This window comes from Microchirus variegatus, assembly GCF_963457635.1.
Source record: "Microchirus variegatus genome assembly, chromosome: 4".
In the NCBI taxonomy this organism is placed as follows: Eukaryota; Metazoa; Chordata; class Actinopteri; order Pleuronectiformes; family Soleidae; genus Microchirus; species Microchirus variegatus.
This window is the reverse complement of record NC_139805.1, coordinates 8175823-8195003: the sequence shown is the minus strand read 5'-3', so window position 1 is coordinate 8195003 and position 19181 is coordinate 8175823. Positions and strand designations below refer to the sequence as shown.

Below are 19181 nucleotides of genomic sequence, written 5' to 3'. Positions count from 1 at the left end.
GCGACTAGACAATGCAGGAGCACATAATATGTATAAAAAAGTGGATTTTGGGTTTTATAAACCCATAAATACTACACATTGTACCTTTAAGTCAATTGTGTTTATAGTATAGCCCAACATCACAAACACAATGTGCCTCAAAGGACTTTACAGTCTGTACAGCAAGTGACATCCTCTTTCAGTAGACCCTGACATTGAGGGAGGAAAAACATGATACAGGGAATATAAATATGGGAGAACCCTCTGGAAGAGCCACAGAGGAGGGATCCCTCTCCCTCACGTGTAGAGAAACAAGCTGTTATTTGGTCATTTTGTTTTAATCCAAGTGGCTTCTCGCTGTGTTTTCTCTTTGCTTGAGTTTGGTTTGGAGCACGCTGTCGATGTTTCACTTTGATTCTTTTAAAGTGGCAAGAGCAGCAGCAGCAAACAAAAATTGTGGTTTTCCCGAACACCAAACAGTGACCAAACTTCTCGTCCCCTGTCACCGAGTCTGTCATCCTCGTAGCATATTCATCGCGCAGTCAGTCAGTATATGCTCATCCGTGAGACGGACGCATCCGGATCATGGGAAAGGAATGTCATGTCACCAGAGCAAATGATTTCAGGGTCAGAGTGAGGACTTCCTGATTGCTTTAGTGAAACGTAACACCACAGACACGCCTGAATAACCCCTTTATCATTATTATTAGAATTGGCTGGAGACTATGTCCATTATCAAGGATTTTCCTGCGTCCACATCCCCATTGGTTCCCGGTGTCACACGCGTCATAATACCCTCAACACAAATATGTGCGTCAACCCGGTGACGTTTTGACCTTTTTCCACCTCATTCACACAGTGTCGGATTCCTTTAAGTCGAGCCAGTTTGACAGATTTTTTCCTCCCCTAGCTCGGCAGCTCATAATTGCATTAAAGTATTTAGCCTGTGGATGTTTTCATGTCTCGGTAGTTTGGATAAACAGTCGTTGCTCTCACGCTGCATTCAACGAGGAGCCTCTGCTGCTACTTTACAGAGCAATGACTGGAAGTTTTCATCTTGTGTGTGTGTATGTCTGTGACATTGTAAAAAAAAAAAAACTATTAGAGATATGTTGGATCAAAGGGAAAGCATGTGAGAATAGACTCCCAGACAAATACGTTGTAATGCTTATGTTGTAAGCATATCTGGGCTAAAAGACAAAAAAAAAACAATTACAGAGACACAAACTAAATGAAAAGCTCAAACTTCTGTTGGAGGTTGTTGTTGTTGTCATTAATCGTTGACCAGTTAATAGTTTGAAATCACAATTGGAAGTAACATAAGAAGCAAATCACTGCTGCAATGTAATTATTCTGTCTTTGATTGTTCCTTGTTATGATAATTAATTGTAGGCAAAATACAACATGCAATATTTGTCAGAAAAATGTAGTAGCAGTCATCCAAAGGAGTTAGTTTTGGTCACAGGTATTCACAAATAAATGCAGATGCATATGTATATTGACACATATTAAACACAGATTCCAATACATTAAATAGCAGCATTCTGCACATAAAGAAACAGAGTGTAAAGGTGTAGGTGTGAGCTTATTTTGCCTACCCTAAGTACCTCTGTTACCTGTCAGTGTTTGGATTTCTAAAACAAAACCCCTTAGAACCAAAACAGTGTTTTGTAACATGACATGACTCATCTTCAGTTCATTTTGATTTATTGAAATTAGTGTTCAACTTAGTACTGAGGTCACATACTTAATAAACAACAGTTAGGCATCAAAGTGCCTTTTATATTTACAACCGCAAAACGAGTAAGAGCATAATGTGTAATTCAGAAAAAAAAATCAAATGATGGTCTTCTAGCTGTAGATGGTGCTTGAGCTTCAGGATGACAATCTGTGCTTACATAACACAGTAGCCATCACGCTCCTTTGTGTGTGTGTGTGTGTGTTATGACGCAGCTGTCCCTATTTTTCCATTTTGTTCATGTTCTGGTGACACCTGCACTCCTGCTGTTCACTTCATACATGACTCACATGACTGTGTGAGACCGACATGAGGATATGACACAGCTCGTGGTCAGCGGGGAGCTGATGTTGATTTAACAGCAGTTAGTGGCTGTTCATCTAAAAACACATCATACTGATGACAATTCAGTCAGAGCTGTTTTGGGAAGAAAAGAAAAACAATTGTGTTTTTTTGTGGACAGAAAAGGCATTGAGGACATTTCTTGACCTTCTTAAAAACACCTTCCATTTCTGTCCTAAGAGAAAGTTGAGCAAACCAGTTAATTGAAATTATTGATGGACAGAAAACGTGACGACATGAAGTTACCTTAATTACGCAACAGTTTGTGCTATCCAAAAAGGTCTCTGAAAGCTGAGAATTTGCAAGTCAAATTCAACGTGTGGTTATTATGGTATTTTCAATCGTGCTGTTGCAGGCAGACCACGAATTAGTGTCTTTGTCACCAGAGAGGAGAGAGTTGGAAAAACACACCTGTACATAGTTTCCATTTTTTGGCCTATTTCTGAACATTGAGACAAAAACTCAAACAAATGTTATTATAAATATATTTTATACTGTTCATATTTCTACGGAGCCCCCGAAGTGACATGAGAAAAAAATTAATTCAAATACATTTTTTTTTTTTCTTAATTTTTTTTTCTCATGTTACTTCTGGGGCTCGAGATTTCAAAAAAAAAAAAAAGTTTTCATTAATTTTTTTTTTCCTCTGTACATTTCAAATTTAACACACAAAATACGGTGTTCATGTACAACTACAGTGTTTTTCTTCATTTTAAATTGTTAATACACTATCTAAACATGCAGTAAATTGTAAATAACTGCCAGAGATTGAAAGGAAAAATGGCAAAAACACTTACTCACAGGACATTTTATGGCCCTTTTATGGTTAAAATAAGCAAAAATAAAAGTCCAGATGGACATTTCAAGGCTTAGGTGTTAAAGGGTTGACATAATTCAATTACTGTAATATAAATTGTTATTGAAGTATTGCAATTTCCCTAAGTAGCCAAGTATAATTATTTTCCACAGAGGTCTTTTCAGTTGTTAGATGTGTAGTTGACCAGACTCGCCTGCTCTGACTCCAGTATGAGCCGCCCCGACACGTGATGATCTTTACACACAAAGCAGTGGATTGACCTGAGGCCAGAAGAAGCCAAGCATTTAATGTATGTTGCATAGTGCAGGCATGCATGAGAATGCGTGTGTATAACTGGTTTTACACATTTCTTATGCAAGAAAATATACATATATAATAAAATATAATATAATATAATTATCTTTCACAGTTTTCTGTAAAATTTAATTCAGCACAAATTCTTCTTTAAAATAAACGCAGGGGATGTAGCAATGGAGAGTGGTGCAGGCCCTGATGTGTGGACGCTTCAACAAACATTTACACTGTCAGGATTTAGGTCATGTTTTAGCCAGAACGTTATTTGTACAGCTCCCACATTTCTGTTGGTCGATGACAGCAAGGTTTTTTAAAAAAAAAACAACATCACACTGGTTCTCGCTTCTGTCTGTGACACAGTGAACAAAAGTTTAACTTGAAACATTACAAGGAATTACGTGGTGTGGAGGTTTTTTATTCTCTGAAAGTTTTGTTGATCAGGTTTTTATTGCTCCTCGACATTTTTCTCAGCATCTACAGTACATGCAGCTACATAGAAGTCACAAGCGTCTAATATTAGCTTGTTTCCATTGGAATATATTTGCATTTCTTTCCTTATATGTCTCCCTTTTTTTGTAAATGTATTTGAAAGGTCATTGTACATCGTTTATGTCTGTTGAGATGAAAGTGATGGAATTCCTCATAACATAAAAAAAAACAAGACATTAATTTTACCCTGAAATCCAGATGAAAAAAGCGTGCATATTTCCTAAAAATCTAACAATTCCCAAGTGTCCTACAAATACTTGAAAGCAAAAGCCCATGTTACTTGTTTGCCATATTCATAAGAACTGCATTTTAGTCAGAAATCTTTGTACATTGATAGATTGAAGAGAGGTGCAGCACAATATGACTTCAATGAATGTTTGTTTTTGTTTTTGGGTTTGCTGTGTCATCAGGGTTCATGCTGCTGCTGCTGTGTATTTACTATACAGAGCTGAGCAGTGACGTCAGAACAAAGTAGTCAAAGAGAAACCACTCACACCTGACACTGGAAAATCCACAAAAACAATGTTGTGCTTGTTGTTTATTTTGAAAGTGATGTCTGGAAAGATTCAAAAAAAATTTTTTTAAATTAAAATGACCATCATAATGATTCTCCTCTTTCTCCTTAATGATGAGATTCCTTCACTGCCTCCTTCTCATGAAGGAACACTGTGCACTCTCACATGTCACTCTGCCCCTTGTTGCCCGGTCATGCCAACTAGAATTGTGTGTGTGTGTGTGTGTGTGTGTGTGTGTGTGTGTGTGTGTGTGTGGGGGGGGGGGGGGGGGGGGTGTGTGTGTGTGTGTGTTGGATGGATGGATGAATAGAGAGTGGAAAAGACTTCCCTCTTCAGGGGATGTTGGTGCACACAGAATAACTTGCCTTTGCCTTTTCTGATAATGTACACACATATTTTCAGAATGATTTGACAGATTTAAGTTTATTTTGTAAAAGGTCACAGAGGCTGAGGTTTATTGGCCAAAAGCTTTTTGCCGAAATTACAGGAAAAGCCAGTTATTACTGTATCATTTTGAGGTTGTCTTATGATTAAGTCCAGATCTGATGTTTTCCTTTCTGGAGTTCATCTCATTTCTCTCTGATTTATTGTTTTAAACTGCACGCGACTGAAGCGAATGACAGAAAATAATCTCAGACTTTGTTCTGTTTTTTTTTCAGTTTTGATGTGGAGAATGGTCCGTCTGCCAGCTGCAGCCCGCTGGACCCCCAGGCCTCCCCGGGCTCTGGTCTGGTCCTCCACACCAACTTCCCTGGTCATAACCAGCGCAGAGAGTCGTTCCTCTACCGCTCTGACAGTGACTATGATCTGTCACCTAAGTCCATGTCACGGAACTCCTCCATCGCCTCTGAATTGTGAGTAAAAAAAAAACACATGAAAACTCACAGTTTTCACAAGTGTGCATAAGATAGAGATAGACTAAAATTGCTGACAGAAGGATCTGCATTTTTCTATTTCAGTGCACTCTTGCATGAAGTCGGGCCACATAATTACAGTGAGATTATACGTATGAGCTTTGTAATTAAGTAACATGCTAACATGATTATGCTGCTGTGATATAACGATGACGTCCCTAGAGTGCAGTGTTGATGGATTCAGACATTTATTAAATGATCACCACTGTCATTAGATCCCAGATTTATTTTAAGTTTTATATTTTAAGTGTAATTCTATTAGTATTCCTACTTGAACCAGCCTGGGACCAGGACAGTGACTCTCACAGATAGCATGGCTTACAGAATAAATGATGTGTAAATTAAGAAAATATTTCCCACTTTTTCTCACTGTAAGACAGCTTTACCTTTTTTTTACTGGAAAGTCTTTACCAAGGTAACACATTTAACAGACGAGGCAGCAACAGTACAAACATGAGCTGTTGTCTCATCATGAGCAAAACTGACTTAAAAGACTTTGTGGTTAGAATCTCTAAAATTCTTTCTTTTCTCTCCTCTGGCACGTTATCAATAAGAGCGAGTTTCTGGGCCAAAGTTTGGTTCATGGAAACGAAAGGTGTGTTCAGTGAAGTCGGTGTTAACATTGTGCCATCTCACTTTATTATGCCTCACATGGGCAGATTCTATCAAACCAACCAGAGACTTGAGTTTTTGACCCACGCTGACCATCCTCCCACACGCTGCTCTTCCTCTTTAATGTCTCTTTATTTTTGTTGTTGTTGTTCACATTTTTTCTTTCATCGTGACCTCCTGCAGTAGAAGTCAGAATTTACAACAGCTCTAATCTGGTGTCGTTTCAGACATGGTGATGACCTGATCGTAACGCCTTTTGCTCAGGTAAGAGCCTTTTTTTTTCTGAACACTTACTTCTCAGAAGGTGTGTGAGAGAATGCTGAATAACAGAGATTGAAAAAAAAAAATATATATATACCTTCATAATTATATGATCTTGTATTGTATATATAGTTTATAGAAACTTAATAGTTCATATCAGAAAACAAATGATTTTATGGAACAATAAATCCAAAAACTGACTTTGTCTTTTCTAGGTTCTGGCAAGCCTCCGAAGTGTAAGGAATAACTTCACTGTGTTGACCAATGTCCAGTGTGCCTCCAGCAAGTAAGAAAAACAAAACATTCTGATATAGTTTTCCTGTTTACATAATATTTTTTTAGAAAAAAATTGGCAAAACGCTACTGCCTGATGTGAACTTTATATTTTATTACAAATCATGAGGGAGCCTCAAATTGACGTCACCCTGACATTCAATCGTATTTTTTCCCCATGTGACAAACACATAGACACGTAAATATATGAAAAGCAAAACACCGTCAATTTTAGTCATTAATTTAACTCATAAGTCATAAATTTGACTTTTCATAGCTCTTCAAATGCAGTGGGTTGGACGTGATATCTTCTCACTGCAGTACCATTGTTTGAACACAAGATGGCGATGCTGACCTTTAAACAGACTGAGGTGCTGCCACAGCTGAATAGCTGAAGCGACAGACAGAATAGAGACCATAAATACTGTGTGTGTCTATTGAAAGTATTGCATTGCACCTTGTGTTTGTTTGTATATGTTGGCATCGAGATGCTACGAGGTCTGAAATATTTTGTAGATTTTAAATATGATTTACTAGTAAATCTACTACTAGTAAAATATGGTATATTCAGGCAGCTCATGGCCTAGTGGAAAGGGAACTTTGCTTGTAATCAGATGGTTGCTGGTTAGAATCCCGACAGTTTAAGGGCTGGGCTGCCCAATGAAACCCTTGATTTGGTTAACTGGACACTCTAAATTGAACCCAGCCACGGGGCACATCCATTAATCCAAGCCCAGATTAAGGGAAGGGCTTTGTCAGAAAGAGTATTTGTAATAAAATTAAATTAAACATGCATATTATTGCAGGTGATCTGCTGTGGCGACCTCTCAAGAGGGAGACACAGAAAGAAAAAAAGATAATTTATTATAATTTATCAAAGAAAATAACATTAAATGATATTTTTCTGCATGTTTTAGGATGGATTAATCCAATGTTGGAAAACAAAAGAACAAAGCAACTTCCTACTCTCTATACAAATCATGTTGCCATCTTTATTATTAAGAACAATCATACATTGTTGGTGACTTTGTCCTGGAGCAGACTTCTCACAGACTGGCCCTGAAGTCATGAACCTCCAACAAAGCTGTAGATGCACAACATTTATTGACTTCTGAGTTAAAAGAAACATTCATGTGCAACTAAAATGTTAGTGCAAGTGGAGGCTGGATGGACTTGAATGACTAATAACAGCAGTGAGGATGCTGATCTTAGCAAAGGTGAATGTGAACAAATTGAACATCAAACATTTATCAGTACGGCCTCTTGTTTAATGGAGGCTAACATCTGTATCTATGGAACAACATTAACAGTACGATAAATGTACTTGTGCTAGAAAGAACTTGGTTTTACTAAGTGAGTAATAATTTGAGTCTTTGATATTTGAACTCTGCCATGAGAGCAAATGAGTGTGTTCCGTCCACATTTCTCACCCTTTGAGCTGTTACTTTTAATAATTTGCTTTATTTCCCATCAGATATTCTTCATTTTACAACCATGTTCTTTTTTCCTCCTTATTTCAGAAGGTCTCCCGCAGCAACAACTCAACCTCCAATCACCAGAGTTTGTCTCCCAGGTAAGAGTCTTATTACTGCGATGTCCTGGGAACATGTTTGACATCTGTAAAGCTGTTTTTGGTTCAAACATTTGTCCTTGTTGTCACTATTCTCGGCCTCCCTACTGTCCTCGCCTCCCGTGTTTAGTCCTCGTCGACTTGTGTACGTGACGGCGTTCACTTTTTTTCTCTCTCACCATCTCTCTTCACCTCTATGGTTGCAGCCCAGACTGTTATGTCATCGAGCTCATTAGCCTCGTTCAAACACAACCGAACCTCGTTCACACACACATCTCAACCGATGATTCAGACAAAATCTCGCTAAGGCGTGCACATGTGGCCACACACACACACACACACACACACACACACACACAGTCACACACACAATAGACAGCATATGGTCAAATAAAGTAAGTCTTTGAGAAGTAAAAGCAAACTGCTCTTGTATGTTACAGTTACATATTGTTTTACATTCACTTTAATAGTCATTTGAATCTCTGCTATGCATTTCTGGACATTCTGTGTGTTTTGAGGCGTCCTTATGTACGTGCTGAAGAAACAGTTATGAACAGTTGTGATGCAGAATCATATAAAATTGATACTGAAAAGACAGTGTAAAGGAATTTTCTCGAGCACGTTTATGCACAACAAAACTCTTGTGACCTCCTTCATGACGATTGTTGCAAATTCACCTCGAACTGCGAGGTGGAGTATGTGTCCCACTAATGCTGGTTCACGCATATCCCAGGCATGCCAACTATGATCATATTGAAAGCACTTTGCCGCCACCTAGCTGTTGGAGTGTAAACTACACCTGGTGGATTTTGGCTGCTAATTTCGGGAAATTGTCCAAATGTGTTGTGCTAAGACAAATACATACCAGCTTATTGGTTGCTTCTGCTGCTGATATATTGGAATAGACTACACGTTTGTTGTGTTTCACTACATAAGGCACTAATGGCTGTATATGAATGATATCTGGGCCTTGTGTCCAGGAAGGGGAGTCCCTGCCTGGATTGGGTTGGTGTCGCTAATGCACGTGCTATATTCAAATTAACAATCCCCACTTAATGTAGCTGGCCACACGGTTGGTGTAGTAGTTAGCACTCTTGCCTTTGCAGCAAGAAGACCCAGGGTTGTTACCCTGCTTGGAGCAAGGGTCTTTCTGCCTGGAGTTAGCATGTTCTCCCAGTGTGTGCGTGGGTTTTCTCCAGGTTCTCAGGTTCTTCCTCCCACAGTCCAAAAACATGCAATATGGGGATTAGGTGAACTGGACACTCTAAATTGACTGTAGGTGTGAGAGTGAGAGTGAGAGTGGATGGTAGTTGGCAAGTTGTCCAGAATGTGACCCCGTCTATCGCCCTGTGTCAGGTGAGATTGGCACAGTGCCCCCTGTGACCCTCATGTGGAGGATAAAGCAGTAGATGATGGATGGACTTAATGTAGCAGAAACATCTATCTATCTATCTATCTATCTATCTATCTATCTATCTATCTATCTATCTATCTATCTATCTATCTATCTATCTATCTATCTATCTATCTATCTATCTATCTATCTATCTATCTATCTATCTATCTATATAATAGTAAATCATTTTAGGCATTAAGGGGCTAAATCAAATTAATGTAATTGTATTGCATCAAATCATTAAACAAAAAAGAGGTTTGAGAAATAACAAAACATAAAAAGGGACTTTCTAAGTGTGCTTTTATTATTGATGTTTGAATTCATCGCTGTAACAGCCAAGCATGAAAAAGAAACAAGTCGAACAAAAATAGTTTTGTGTTTTTACTGAAAAACATCACTTTCCTACCGTTTGGGTAACGAAACATTGAGGAAACATTTAGCTAAACATGTATTATGTGGATTCATATCTGAAACTGCACATCTGTGGGCAGATGTTCCCACATTCTCTCGACCGCACACAGAAAAACAGTGGCATGTTCGGGGAAGAGAGGACAGAAACGAACAACAAAGACACTTAAGAAGAGTGAGCATGTAACCATCCATTAACCGACATCTTTCACATAGTCAAGTCAATCGTGACTGTGTTATCAAAGAAGCCTATTGGTGTTTTCTTTTGTTTTTTTTCTTCACAAGTTACTGCACGTGTCATCATTTTTCAAGCAAAACACTGCAAAAATAACACCCACAAAAGTTGTATACTCTCCACTGTGCTCTTCACAGATAATCCTCTTACAACTCCAAATAATATAGTTTGTTTGACCGTGTTGTGACCTAGTTAAGCCACTAATTAATCGATTCAACAAGTTACTTTACAATTGAATCTATTATTTGCGTGTGTGTGTGTGTGTCGGTGTGTGAATACAATCATCACGCAACAGCTGACTTTTATGTAATGTAGTATTCCGGTGTGTGATATATTTTTCATTTATTTTCGCTTTGTACAGTTTTGCAATTCTGGATTAAGGTGTTCGCTGTGACTTAGTGTTTATGTGAGTAATGCAAGTGTGTGTGTGTGTTTGAGGGAGTGTGTGTGTGTCACTGTGTGTGTGTGTGTGTGCGCTCTAGGGAGGTGTTCCTGTGGCTCTGATTGACGTCAGCATGCCTGTATGTGGCTTCTGTTGACTTCCTGTCAAAGCAGATGGACCGAGTTTTCACTTCCTTCTTCAGAACCGCAGCTCGTCAGGTGTTTGTGTGTGTGTGCGCGCGCGTGTGTTAGAGTTTAGGAAATAATTGTGAGCGTATCTCGTAAAACCTACTCCGTAATGTGCCTCTAGACGTTTCACTATGAGGGTAAATAGGGTTTTCTCCAAATTATGTGTAACATACGTCAGAACCCTGCGTAAGAACTGACGTGAAATAAGGTCTTTACTTTTAATTCATGTTTAACATAGTGCATCTCTTCGTTTATTTTAAGAGTGTGTTATGTTACAGAGCATGTTTTGACGTCAGAATGAGTAGTTGTTATTGTCGTTGTTAACTTTCATGTCTATTATTTCTCTTAGTATTACATGAGTCATACATAATGAAATAGAAAAATGGAATAGTGTACTCTAGAGGAAACACTGTTATTTCTTATTTCAACAGGAAATCAATCAATACATATATTAATTTTTAAATGTATATATAGATTCTAGAGAAACCGAATGAGATAAAATCTAATTTAAAACTTTGCATTCATACTCAACATGTAAACTAGTTTGGTTTCTGGACTGTTGGTTGTACAAAATAGATGAAATATACCCAAAAAAGGAAGAATTTGTTCCTGTTTTTTTTATATATTTTATCAAATAAGTGCTACAGTATTTTTAGAAAATAAACAAAACGCCAGTCAATAATAAAAGCTATTGTTTTTTGTTGCCCAAACCTATTTATGTAATGTGTGTGTCCCTCAGCACAGACCAGGGGTTTTCACATTTTGAAGGGTCAGGGAGAAACTACAGATTACTGCCATATTAATTTGATGCAGTGTACACTATTTAAAAACAAACAAACAAAAAAAAAAACACAAACATAAATCAACAAAAAACAAGCAAAATTCTTCTGATGTTATTTTTCTTATCCATTGCGTCATGCTGTGAAGCTCAAAGACCTGCACTTGCAAAAGTGTGCAAACACACGCGATTACGTCTTTCACTTCACAAAATTAACTTCAGTCACAGCTGTGTTTGCACGCAGCAATAATCTGAAGGTTTGTAGATTTAAATCCATGTAATGACACCACTCGTTCAGCCCAGTCATTTCTGCTGCACCATTCACACAAATAGTATCTTTCTTCTGAGATGAAAACATCCTGACATCTGAATATATATATATATACATATATCCTCACCTGATGTTTATAGCTGATTTATGTCATGGACCTCACTTTGAGATCCACTAGCACAGACCTATAAAGATCACAAAGGCACGTGATTTATTTGATTGTTCCAAGTCGCAGGGATAAATTATTAGTTTTGGTCTTTCTTGTGGTCTTTTTAGGAGATATGTTGATGATAAAAAGAGGGATAAAAAGAGCCCTTAGAGTGTGTGTGCAAACCTTCACCCAACAGTGTCCATACATAACGTACATACATTCTTGAATCTATGTAACCTGATACAAAAACTAAAAAAGAAACTACCTAGTTTGAATGATATAGGATGTTTTATTTTAAAGTTGGCTACATGTGTGATTATACATATTTGACTTGTGACTGTTTTGTATAAAATCTCTGTGGTTTGGTAGTTGACACCTGTCACAGCTCTCGCAGTCCAACTCTTCCCATGATCTCCGACCACATCCTCACTTACCACACACACACACACACACACTCATACACACACAGCCAGTACCAGCCACAGCTGCCTGTGTCTCACGCTCTTATTCACTTTAGTGATGTTCTCTTTTCCTTCCCATCGGTCTTTACTCTTCCTTTGAATGACTACATTAACGTCTCTCCATCTATCAGAGCTGAAGGAGGAGGAGGCAGGAAGTGCGAGGCAGGAAGAGAAGATCAGACTGTTCCTGTTTTGCTGTCTCTAAACTGTTGTAACTTGAAGGAAGTGTGTAGATGAGGTCTCTCTCTCTCTCTGTGTGTGTGTGTCAGTCCACAGGAGAAAAATAGGATATAGAGAGACAAAGGCCTATTGTCTGTGCTCCACTCGCTGCACAAATATGCACATGCTGACACACTGATATAATACGTAAATGCCAATTTACTCAGCAGTCACACAGGTGAACCTCTTTCACTCGAACCAAAGCAGAACGAGAGACAAAGAAAATAATCCAAAACTACATGTTGCATATTGTGAAAACCATTTATGCAAATAAATATTATTGACACTGTACAGGTGCACACCCTCTGCTAACCATTTTATTTCATATAAGGAGTTACTACGTCCTGTTTTCAAATTCTTTGAACTGCAGTGTGAGGAGAGGCTTTTTCAAGTTTAATTTTCTTGGACTTTTTTTATTGTATACTAGGGGTGAGTCAAGATATTGATTTAGTGATATATCGTCCATCCATCCATCCATCCATCCATCCATCCATCCATTATCTACCGCTTCATCCTCCACCAGAGGGTCGCAGGGGGGGCTGTGCCTATCTCAGCAGACATTGGGCGATAGGCGGGGTACACCCTGGACAGTTCGCCAGTCCATCGCAGGGCCACATATAGAGACAAACAACCATTCACTCACACACTCACACCTACGGTCAATTTAGAGTGACCAATTCACCTAATCCCCATATCGCATGTTTGTTCGGGGCTCGAACCCAGGAACCCGGGTCTTCTTGCTGCAAAGGCAAGAGTGCTAACCACGTGATATATCGTATATATCTATAATATATATCTATATACACCACCATCACAGATGAGTGAAATATTGCTTTCAGTACACAGACCTTAGGGCTAATCTTTAAGTTCCCATCTTGTGCTTTTAGCTTCACCACTGCACAACCGGCTGCCTGACGAGAGCTCGATGACCAGTTTGGCCGAAGCAACAGAGCAAAACTTTGTTATGTGTCAGTGTCTGACAGTGACATCCAATTTAAAGCAGAGTTTAAAATTGGAAAAGCATGTATTGCATGAGAACATAAATGACAAACAGGCTTTTTATAACATCAGGCTTTTAAGCAACAGCAGTTTCCCACAAATAACCAGAATGCACAAAAGCTTGGATGGGAATTTATTTCTAATGACAAACGTCTGGGAGGGATGAGTGCATTTAGGTTTTTTTTTCAAGGCATGCATAGGGAATAAGAGAAAAATTGTAAACCGTCCACCAACTGCATGTTCGTTTTTATTTATTGCCATTAATCACAGACTGAAGTGTTTTGTCGTTGAAGTTATCCAGATATTTGGTGTTTGTTCCTCACAACATTTTCACTCATAGGTGTCAAAATCAGGAATAGAGAAATAGGTGTGGAAACAGTGCCGCGTGGACCTGTGTTTACATTGTGTTATGTAACATCAAGCGTGTCTCAGGTTCCACCCATAACGTATTCTGCTGAGTGATTAATGTAAATGTGTATAGAACAGTGTGTGCTTTGAGTGCACACTGTAATGTTGTCAAATCTATATTTTATTCTTATTCGTGTGCTTTGGAGGAGAACTACAACACAACAGTATTGTTTTTCTCATAAAGGCAGAGGTGGTACAGATACATTTAGATGAATCTACAGTTTAAAAGTGATGAATTATCTCCTGAAAATCCACAAACTGCTCCTCTTAACAGTTGTCAGACACACACACACACACGTGGCAGTGCTGTATGCATGTTATAGACCTGATCACAGTTTGATCCTCAGATTGTGCTCTCTCGCGCGGCTGCAGTGGTTCGAGAGCAACAATGAAAACGGTAAAAGGGCGGCTCATTGTTCCCCGCACATGCGTCGCCGCCGTCACAGTCGCAAACGGGTTAGCGAGGTCTGCTCGCACATGTGCTGAGCATTTCCACATAATAGCGAGCCGCCGACCCACAGCAGCTGTTTTGTGTTGTGGCGTCACAACAGAGCCAGGAAATATTCGGTCCCATTTCCGAAGCGTGGAGCTGTGAGAACCTCACGAAAGGTACGACCTTACTTCCTGGTCAGGTCGACCTCTGTGATGAAACGCTGTCATACAGGATATATGTGAGGCAAAGGGCTCTTGAACTCCGCGACCTTCTTCACATACACTGTGTGTGTGTGTGTGCTTGGCTGTGGGGCAGTGTGGAAAGGTGTTAAAGAGTTTTTAAATCCCATTGTGCCTTTTCCATTGTGTGTGTGTTTTTGCACAAGGTGGACCCCCCCCCCCCCCCTCCCTCTTCTGTGACATTTTCCAGATAAGAAACTGCTGTTTGGTCAACACTAAACAATGAGTGTTTTTAAGCTGCACCTCCGCCGACATTGTGAGCCCTAGAAGCAGCCGCTAGGCATTTAAGGCCAGCGCACGACACGTGTCGATATGGTCTACACCGCACAGTGGCATACAAAAGAAACTCATCTGGATGAAACGGGCAGTTAGTGATGTTTGAAAACACTGTGGCCTTCTACTTTCCAGTTTCCTTTCCACGCCTAACAGAGCTACATTAAAGGTAGGGTTGGTAGATCCTGGAAAAACAGTTCAAGCAGACTGCATTCTGAATTCAAAAGTCACTTTGCAGCCCTTTCTGAGCTTTCAGCTTTCAGCACCGATGTTCACTCGTAGATCGCTCTGCATCAGCCTTTTTTCTGGCAGTAGCTTTCCCCGAAAAACATCTTTCATTTACAACCAACACCAGCATCATAACGTTGCTGCAACTGTCTTGTTGGATTTAGCAAGGTAGCACAAGCTCCCTTGTTGTCTTTTGCGCATGCGCGATTAGTGTGCAATGGGTTAGGGTTACCCTTAAGGCCACATTATACTTTTCCGACTGCGTAATGCGTTATCCGTCTGCGTCACCACGTAGACGACTCAAGCCTTTATACTTCTGAGTCGTGGTGACAGATAGGCGCTGCAATTTACCGCCCGATCAGTAGGGGTCGCTGCGCAAGGTTGTTGTGCTTTTGGCTACAGTGAGCAATGGCGTCCGAGGGAGAAAGACTGTTGTTGTTGAAACAGTGGCCGTTTGTCACTTTTCTGTGTCCTGGAACGCAGTTTTAAGATAATTTGAGGCGAGAAGTTGGCCATTTAGAGTCTAAACATGTGCTGTGTGTGTTAAGATATGACGTATTTATAGTTCGGCCTGTCCTGAGGACCAATCGCAGCATGGGGGGATGGGGGTCACATGGCAGTTTGATCAATGCATCACAATCCAATTCATTATTTAGGGCCGTTCAATATGATTGGATGATGTTTTAACAGGCCTGTCCGCTCCACAGCTGACTGACATTTTAAATGTTTTTGACAATGCATAATTGTTTACTATCAGGGCATTTATATAGTAAAAAATATACTCTCCCATCCCACCTTTAAAGCAGTAAAAGATGTGTTTGGTACAGTGTACATGTCACATCCTCCCTGTGTTGCTCTGTAAAACGTCTCCATATAAACTCTTCCCCAAGACCACAGGACCATGTAATCGTCTCTTCTGTCTTTATAGCATCTTTTTTAACTCGGGGCCTAACTCGCTGCTGGTGTTGTAAATGGTAAACGGTCTGTATTTATGTAGCACTTTTCTAGTCTTGATGACCGCTCAAAGCTGCTTTACACTACATTCACCCATTTACACCCATTTTCTCACACATCTTTCTAGCTCATTCACACGCTGTCGGCACACAGCCCCGCAATCTGGTGTTAAGTGTCCTCCCAAGGACACATGGGGCATGTAGACAAGTGGAGCTGGGAATCAAACCCACAACCATGCAGTTGAAAGACAACTCGCTCTACCTCTGAGTGACTGTCGCCACTGTTGTCATGGCGAGCTGCAGCCAGTAACCAGGCTTCTGGTTCTTCTGGGAACACTGGGTTCCAGTTCATTTTAGAATTGATTTTAAGGCCCCTTTAATTGCTTAAAAAATCCACTTGATGGTCTGGCTCCTCTTTTTACTGGCAACCTTTTATATTCCTGTTTGTACCCAGAGATCTTCTGACAGAAGCCTCTTAACTCTTCCAGATTCTGAGATGAAAACAAAGACACTGCCAGAGGAATTTTGACAGGCAGAGGTTTTGTTTTCCTTTAAATCAAAACTTAAAACATACTTTATATGTTTGTATTTTCAAGTTGAACCTAACTCCAGTTTTTGGTATTAGTTATGGTTGGTTATGCAAATGTTTTTGTGCTTTTATGTCTGAAACAATTTATACAATTGGGGATGATTTTGGAATGAGTATCTTCTTTTTCTGCCAAATGAAAATAATGTAAATTAAATGTTACATGTTGGAATTTAAAGTGTGAAAAGAAGGATACCTTTTTCAAATTAAGTTCAACTTTCAATAATATTAAACAGTGTTGCATACCCAGTTCCTTTCTGTTACACTGGGCTGCAGTTAAGAACGTGTCAATTCATCTTTTCCACATAATTGAATAGAGTCACAGAAAGATGGAGGTGATTTGTGTCAGCTGGACTCCTCTATCTACCTGCAGGAACTTGCAGAGAGTAAAGGGCAATGAATCATGCATACCTCATCAATTCTTTTTTTTTTTTTTTTTGTTAAAGTGCTAGACTTCCCTTCACTCCCTGCAACAAGTACTTGGTCCAGCGTGTGCAGGAATGCACTGAGGAGGTCACAGAGAAGAGGACAGGAGAGGCAGAGCAGTAGGAGGGATGAAATGAGGAGATGAGGAAGGATGAGGTGAGAGGGCAGAGATAAGGGGTTGTCTCCGGAGGGGAGGAAGAATATGCTAGAAGGTTCGAGAGAAGATGCAGGCACACGGGGGGGGAAACAGGAAAGATGGGTATTTTATCAGGCTGGTTTTGCAGAGATGAAAAAATGTGGACTTTAAGTATTTCAATTTTTCTTTTTTACCCCCCCCCAAAGCTTTTGAAAATCATAGACTACAGTATATAACTGTACAAAAGGGATACTGTATTTGTATTTGTATTTGTTATTTCCCCCCACCAGGCTCTCATAATAGGTTGTAATGTGACCCCCCCTGGCCCGACTAAAGTCTGAGGCTTGAGGAGCAATAACTCTTCCACAGCGGTGCACCTGTCTGCTGCTTCTCACTGACGCAGCCTCGTCTCCAAATAGAGACGACGATCTGTCGTGGCGACCACCAGTGTTTTCATCTAACCGTATGTTCACATGCGCACTGATGTTGAAAGGTTTTGCAGTGATGCTGTTCATTTAAAACCTGTTCAAACATGTCATTGTTGTCTAAGTAGAATGGGCTCTCTCGTCTGCTCTCCCTCCGTCTCTGCCGGTACAGGCCGTCTTGGGTCGGTGAGGTAATGCCGGACCAGCGCCAGCCCTGTGCTCTCGATGTGTGGCATTAGCTTAATATGGGATGGTGTGGCTGGTGCTATGCGTGTCTAAATGTCACAGATACTGTATCTGTCAGCGTATCATTCTGCCTCTCGGCTCACACGTCCGCAAAATGCCAACATAAGCTGTTGCCACGACAACGGCTCCCCTCCCTTTCCCAGTAACACTCACTCTAATCTGGTCGAAAGCTCAGTCTGGTCTTTACAAGTCCACTTAACTTCTCCTCTTTCTACATCAGGTGTCCATGTTTCCAGAAACACATATTCTTGGCCTTGTTTCCCCGTGTGTCAGTAGCTAATAGGTCCTGGTATTTCTGTCGCTGGGCGTCTTGTGTTACCTGCCCTGTTTACTGCTTCCCGCACAGGACTATACCTTAATGCCCTCACATGGGGCTGACCCAAAAATACTATGTTTAAATCAACTCTACAGCGTCAAACTTAGTTATTTATGAACATCTGAGGCAGCATTTAAACTGGCTAACCCTTCCCAATATTCTAAGATAACATGACGGATAATATTGAGTTAATAAAACCATAATTTATAATTAAAAAAAACACTGAAAATCTAAGATAGTGGACTGTTTCCAACACAGTTAACACATTTTTATTTGCTAGTACACTATGATAATACTGTCTTATTTCTGCTGCAATTTCCAGGTTGACATTAAAATAATATTACATTAATACCATGTTATTTCCAGTAAAGTAATATCCAGGTAATATCTTTATAAAAGTAAAAGAGCATGTTGTCACTGTGCTTTTCCCATGGTTTGTTATATAACCCTGTAGAAAACCCAACCCCATAATCAAATTGTTCCTTTGCATAATCAAATACTTACATTCCCATGCAAACGATTCACGCAATTGTTATAACTACATCATGTTCTAATTTTGTATAAAGTATAATTATGATGCAGAATTATACTGTTTAGTCACATCACATGTATATAATATTGCATTTGTTTTAGCTATACTGTATAATATTGCACCATAAGATACTTAATGTAATATCAAACCCAGAATCATCGTGCTGCGAGGCAAATCACTGAACCCCATGCATATATTATTATAAAATCAACTGAAACCTAAATTTCAAACACTATATGTTGAGTGATTTACTTACCAGCAGCTGTTTGTATGTGGTGTAATTGAGGTTGAGGTTTTTCTGGTTTGATCTGGGGATACTATTATCAGTAAGTCTGTGTTAATGAGAATCCAATATCACAAAAAAACAACCTCCAGTGAATTTAAATTTACTCTCTGTGACTTTCTGTGAACAAAGAGACGAGAGATGAAGTTAATTTATCCCACAAACGGGGTGATATGCTGCTTCAAGAAGGGTCCAGCTTGACACTTTGGTGTTTTCAAGTTAAATTAAAAGGAACGGCACAGATTTAAATAGTTTCTGCTCTGTTTACGTCAATGTGCTTCACTTATGTCTCCCATGTTGTTTGGTTTTACGCATATCAGATGCTTCTCTAAAGTCCTGACATCCCAGAATGTCTCTATTTTACATGACAGAATGACTTCAACTAGAGGACAGATTTGCGTGTGT

General features: G+C 39.6%; 1 protein-coding gene across 1 annotated transcript in view; it reads left to right on the top strand.

Moving 5' to 3' along the window:
• Positions 1–19181, top strand: part of pde4ba (phosphodiesterase 4B, cAMP-specific a) — a gene marked incomplete at both ends in the record, with an annotated part of 141656 nt that overhangs the window by 80174 nt on the left and 42301 nt on the right. The window contains 4 exons of the mRNA XM_083887613.1: positions 4834–5028; positions 5928–5964; positions 6177–6247; positions 7755–7807. Of these exons, the coding sequence (XP_083743739.1) occupies positions 4834–5028; positions 5928–5964; positions 6177–6247; positions 7755–7807 (356 nt within the window). The remainder of the gene's footprint in view (positions 1–4833; positions 5029–5927; positions 5965–6176; positions 6248–7754; positions 7808–19181) is intronic.